Source organism: Poecilia latipinna, unplaced genomic scaffold (assembly GCF_001443285.1).
Source record: "Poecilia latipinna isolate Pla-1442-1.1 unplaced genomic scaffold, P_latipinna-1.0 Scaffold4154, whole genome shotgun sequence".
Classification (NCBI taxonomy): Eukaryota; Metazoa; Chordata; class Actinopteri; order Cyprinodontiformes; family Poeciliidae; genus Poecilia; species Poecilia latipinna.
The window spans coordinates 11,890-17,555 of record NW_015116770.1 but is presented as its reverse complement, the minus strand read 5'-3'; the positions used below and the strand labels follow the sequence as shown (position 1 = coordinate 17,555).

At 43.0% G+C, this 5,666-nt stretch overlaps 1 protein-coding gene across 1 annotated transcript; it reads left to right on the top strand.

Moving 5' to 3' along the window:
• The first annotated feature begins 6 nt into the window (after positions 1–6).
• LOC106942275 (snRNA-activating protein complex subunit 1-like) lies at positions 7–4,728 on the top strand. Its single transcript, XM_015025519.1, has 10 exons — positions 7–382; positions 646–796; positions 887–1,027; positions 1,107–1,211; positions 1,544–1,702; positions 2,414–2,467; positions 2,949–3,011; positions 3,298–3,436; positions 3,799–3,870; positions 3,956–4,728. The coding sequence occupies exons 1-10, from the start codon at positions 252–254 to the stop codon at positions 4,030–4,032; spliced, it is 1,092 nt and encodes a 363-aa protein (XP_014881005.1). The 5' UTR covers positions 7–251; the 3' UTR covers positions 4,033–4,728.
• Positions 4,729–5,666: the final 938 nt, after the last annotated feature.

Below are 5,666 nucleotides of genomic sequence, written 5' to 3'. Positions count from 1 at the left end.
AAGAAGACCCGGTAGCTACAATAATTGTAATACATAATAGAAAAGAAGAAGAAGAATATTTGCAACCGGAGATTCTCATCGGAAAGGTTTCAGATCGGTTCTACTTGTGAGAATCGAAGAGTCCATGGTTGAGTCTAGCTGGGTGTCACTGGTCCATCATTTCTCAATAGATTTTTATGAAACGTGACGGACTAACTTTTTGCTCGTTAATATCGGCTCTTGCTGCTCTTGGTTGTTGAATCCAGGGTGAGATGGAGTCCTACCGGAAACCTGTGAAATCAGACTGTGAGGCGTTACTCAGCCGCTTCCGACAAACGCAGTCTGTCAGATTTGAGGTTTTCTCAAACATTTGGAAGGAGATGAAGTTCGTTCAGATCTTCAGGTACAGAAAACACTTTAATGTTAATGTTAAGACCGTTTACATCGAAGTGGCTGTCCCCAAACCTTAACAAGCATTTAGTGGACTTAAAACTTTTTAGAAGCTAAGTTTTGGAAAAACCTCTAGTGGCGATTGTCACCTTATGTTATTCATGTAGTTAAGTTGATAAAAAAAATTAATGTTCTGACAGGAGGTTGCCTTCCAAGCTTTCTGCCCCTTTTCTAGCTTTCAGGGTCAGTGTTTGTTGTTTTTTGTCCCAATGACAGACAGAGCCACAACAAGCGAGCCTTCTGCCGAATGGTCCTGGACGTAGCTTACTGCTACTTCATGCCCCCGTTCAGCTTCCAGATCCGTGTGGGTGGTCTCTACCTGCTGTACAGCTTCTACCACTGCCAGAACACCTCACCTCCAGAGCAGGTCGGGACTACAGTACACATCCCCTCTGTTTAAACCGCAGTCTACTCCTTTTTTCATCATATTGCCCTGTTGGTTCGTCTCTGGCTGCAGATCCGTGTGGCCCTGAAGGACTGGGAGGATGTGAGAAACTTTGAGAAGGAATCATTGGATGCTCAACACCTCGATGTTGCCTACATCTTACAACAGCTTTTGACTTGCAAAGCTTTCCTCTTCACTGCAATGCCCACTCTGGTGAGCGGTCTGACACAAACCCCTCTTGATGAGGTAAAAGGTTTCTTTTACACCGACTCTCCTCTTTGTCTCCATTCAGCTTCATTACAACAGAAAGAGGACTGAGGAGAAGCCAGAGCTTTGTGATGAGTTCATGGAACGACCATGTCGCCCCCAGGAACTGATAAATACTCAGCTGACTGAGGTGAGTTCAGAGTAACCAATCACCATCCAATAAGTTAAGGACCTGCTCACCCCCACCTGGCTTGGTTGGTCAGTGGAATCATGATGGGATTCAAAACAGGGTTGTTGTACCCCTCAGTCTGGTTTTTGGGCTTTTCCCTTTTGACAAAAATGGCATCCTTCATCCTTATTCTTCTTGCTTAAAAAGCGCAGTTCCCAGCCAGGATTCTGGACAGGTGTTGAAACATCTTGAAGAAACTCTGAGCTAACACCTGGTTGCCTTGGAAATAGGCCTGCTGTGCTCTGCCTCCAAAGATCAACTTTGCTTAAATGGTTTTGATTTGACTCTTGCAGGAAATGTCAAATATCCATGAGCTATACAAAAATATGAAGGCGTCCATCAGCTCCCAGATGTCCACAGCAGATGCTGCGTCTGTCAGCCTGATCCGTGATGGAATTGTGTCGGAGCTCTGCAGTGCTGTTATGGAATTCTACAACTGGCAGCAGAACAAGGTGAGCTTTCCACATTTAGTCACTTCTAACCCCTATTAGCACTTATTGTACCCAAAACTTATTGAAATCATTAAACATCTCATTGACTAATATGTTAGTAAAGCTTTAGGATAAAGCCAGTGTACTGTTTGATAGAAAATGGCTTTCTTTGTTTAACTTTGACTGTTTCTCATTTCAGCATACACTGTAATTCATTTCTTTTTGTATGATTGTGTATCTGATACATTCAGTCTTCTGTTGTATTATATCTGCAACCTGAGGCTCCTTTCACAGTACCTCTTAATTTTGTGAAGGATAAAGAACCAACTAATGTATTTAAATATAGACATAATACTAATGGCAGTTATAGCATTGCGTTTCCACACCAGGATGAGATTAAGAATACATGCTTTTTTTATCTTCCACAAATATCAACATCCCATTGATAGAGCTCTTTCTTTATTTTAAAACCTACAAATAAAATTAAAATGGTAGTTTTTAAAAAAAAAAAAAAAAAAGATGGGCATGACTGACAGCGCTAAGACCTTCCTCCTGACTCTGATTGGTTGCTTGTAGTTAGCACTGGGAGGAGGCAGAGGAGTCCCAGAATGAAAGTGAATGTCTCCTAACATTGATCTTTAGTTGTCCAACATAACTTCACCCTCCATTGATAGATGCTTTAAAGAGAACTGCCAACATTTCTCAAATGGTTGTTGCCTTTTGTCTTGAAAGGATACAGTCGATGAAGCCCAGCCCAGCCAGGAAAGGATTTCATCTCAGCAGGAGGTATGTTTTTAAAATGGGTTATTGTTCATTCTTCTAAAGTTTGAAGAATGAGTTTAATATTCATGTTAGATCCTGTTAAAGGAGCCCTGAGGAGGAGACGTCAAGTTTTTGTTCTTTACTAAAATTAACAGCTAATTAGTAGAGTTGCACCAATAAATCAGCTCCAGTTTCCTTAATTTTGGGAGATCGGTGATTAGCCAATTCTTAGATGTGAAGCTGATCTTATCCCCTGGTCTTATCTGTGTCAGCAAAGGTCTAAAAATCAGCCACTGCCCTCTTCTGCTCTGCAGTGAGAGGTTTGACTGACTGACCGGCCCACCAGGTCATGTCTGCATGTTTGCAGTTAACAGCAGTCACCCTGCCAACTCAGCAACTTCCTATATTTAGCAACATCGTAGACAAAACATTGGAATTGGTCAAATATCAGAATGACCAGGTCAGGCTTTTTAACCATCAGTAACTGGTTGTTTTGTGTCCTCAGTGTTCCAACAGAGCCAAACTCCTGGCATCCATCAAATCTAAGGCTTATGAAGAAGCATCAGAGGTGTGTACTGTTCAGTATCCTTACACTGACTAATGCTCCAATAAATGATTTTTTTAATGTATAAAGTTTTTCTAGCCTTTGCTGAAACTTAACAGTAACTAAATTTTTTATTGATGATTTCATCTATAATGTTTGTAATGTCTTTTTCTGTCACAGTTTATGATATAAAATGCAACATATTTACTGAGTCAATAGTTTTTAGTATCTATTCATCTTCTGTAGCCTTTTTTAGGTAGAAGTATTTGAAGACAAAAAGAATGATCAGAAAATGTGATGCTATTTTCAGGCTGTAAAGTCACGGCGCCATCGTCAGGTGGAGATCGATTTACCTGCTGAGGAAGACAAATCCTTCCTGAAGCTACATCATTCCAGAGTGCCAAAGCCATCTCTCAAAAACAGAACTAAAGAGCAGATCCGTATGTCAGGTAAATCTGTCGACTTTCAAAATAAAATGAAGGTTAAATATTAAACAGAACTCTTTGTCCAAGTTGAGCAGAATAACTTTTAATCCAAGGCTTCTATCAACAACCACCATGAGCTCCTTTATCTTTATTAACTTTAGTATTTTTTGCATGAATGTTATAAATTATGTCTTGGTAAAAGTTGAAGAGGTGAAACATGTTTCACTAATGTACATTGTCGTCCAGGACATTCAGGGTCACATAGCCTAAAAACACTACGATGGTCCAGATCTGACCTTTGTACCCATCATAGCTGCTTACATATCTAGTGAAGGTCTTTTATCTCACATTGGACTGAACTAATCCTCTCTGGCTGCGTTTCCCAGGCAACATGGGGAGAGAAGCTGCAAGGACCACCCTGATAAACCATCTGGTTACCCTGGAGCCCGCTTTACAAGGTCAACACCATCATGTGTTTTAAATCTGCTGTCGGCTCAATCCATCTTAGTTCTGCCCTCTTACTTTCCTTTTTTGTCATTTCAGAAAAAATCAAAAATGAAAGAAGATTCAAGTCTTTGAATGAACATCTGGAGTCGCAAACAATCTCAACATCTCACTGATGTTTTTATCTGGTTTTAAAAGTTTGACTGTTCAAAATGAGAACATTTCTTCCATGTTAACTGGCTTAGAGGCCTGCAGCAGTGTTTCAAAGTTGGGCCTAAGGCACTATGTTGTCGGTGTGGCCCCCATTCAAGGCCGAACTCAGATGACCCTGCAGATCTGCTCTGCTGAGTTCCAACTCAGGAACAGTCCCATATGGACTGGAGTACCAGACACACATCAGGTTCAGAATGTAGGATTGGCTGCTTAGGATACATGAGCTTTGATTGGATGAAGAATTTGAAAGAACCAATCAGTACGGTTCCCTATGGGGATGGAGTCTCTCCTTTTCTTCATAGCTGACCGTTGAACACACCTCTGCTGCTGCTGCTTTGAAAAAACAATGTGGTTGTAGTGTTTCTGTCACTGGACTCTAATGAAAAGATAAAGAGAACTGGGAAGCTGCTGTGTCACAAATACTGAGAATTTATCAGCCACCCACACATTTATCTGTACACCTCAAAAAATTAGAGCTCACCTCACTGAGTGTCGGTGACAAAGTAGAAGAGTGTTTTTGTCCAGCTTTTGGACTTTGCGATGAGTTCACACAAGCCGAGCAAGTGCTATGGTGTAGCTTGGTGCGCGCATTGTCAGTGAATCCAGTTTATTTGTATTAATTTCAGTAACAAGGCAGTTCAAAGTGCTTTACATAACAACGGCATACATGTAACTAAGAAACCAGTGACAAACATTACATTTTGATGAGTGCCATCATCAAAATCATGAATACACAAATATGTTGATCATCCATCCATCCATCTTCTTCCACTTATCTGGGGTCAGGTTTCGGGGGCAGCAGCTTCAGAGCCTCAACTGGCTCCTCTCGACGTGAAGGAGCAGCGGCTCTACTGAGTCCCTCCTGGATGACCGAGTATCTCTAAGGGAGAGCCCAGCCACTCTGCAGAGAAAACTCATTTCGGCCGCTTGTATCCGTGATCTCGTCATGGCCCAAAGCTCATGACCATAGATGAAGGTGGGAACGTAGATCGACCGGTAGATCAAGAGCTTTGCTTTTTGACTTGGCTCCCTCTTCACCACGACGGACCGGTACAGCGCCCGCTTCACGGCATACGCTGCGCCAATCCGCCTGTCTATCTCCCGCTCCCTTCTTTCCTCATTCGTTAACAAGATCCCAAGATACTTAAACTCCTCCACTTGGGGCACGGCGTCTGCCCCGACTCGGAGAAGGCACTCTACCCTTTTCCGGCTCAAGACCAGATTTGGAGCCACTGATCCTCATCCTGGCTGCTTCACACTCAGCTGCAAACTGCTCCAGTGAGAGCTGCAGATCACGACCTGATGAAGCCAATAGGACCACATCATCCACAAAACGCAGAGATGCGATCCTCAGGCCACCAAAACGGATCCCCTCAACACCTCGGCTGCGCCTAGAAATTCTGTCCATGAAAGTAATGAACAGAATCGGTGACAAAGGGCAGCCTTGGCGGAGTCCAACTCTCACTGGAAACGAGCCTGACTTACTGCCGGCAATGCGGACCAGACTCTGACACTGCTCATACAGGGACCTGACAGCCCGTATCAAAGGGCCCGGTACCCCATACTCCCGGAGAACTCCCCACAAATCCCCCCTAGG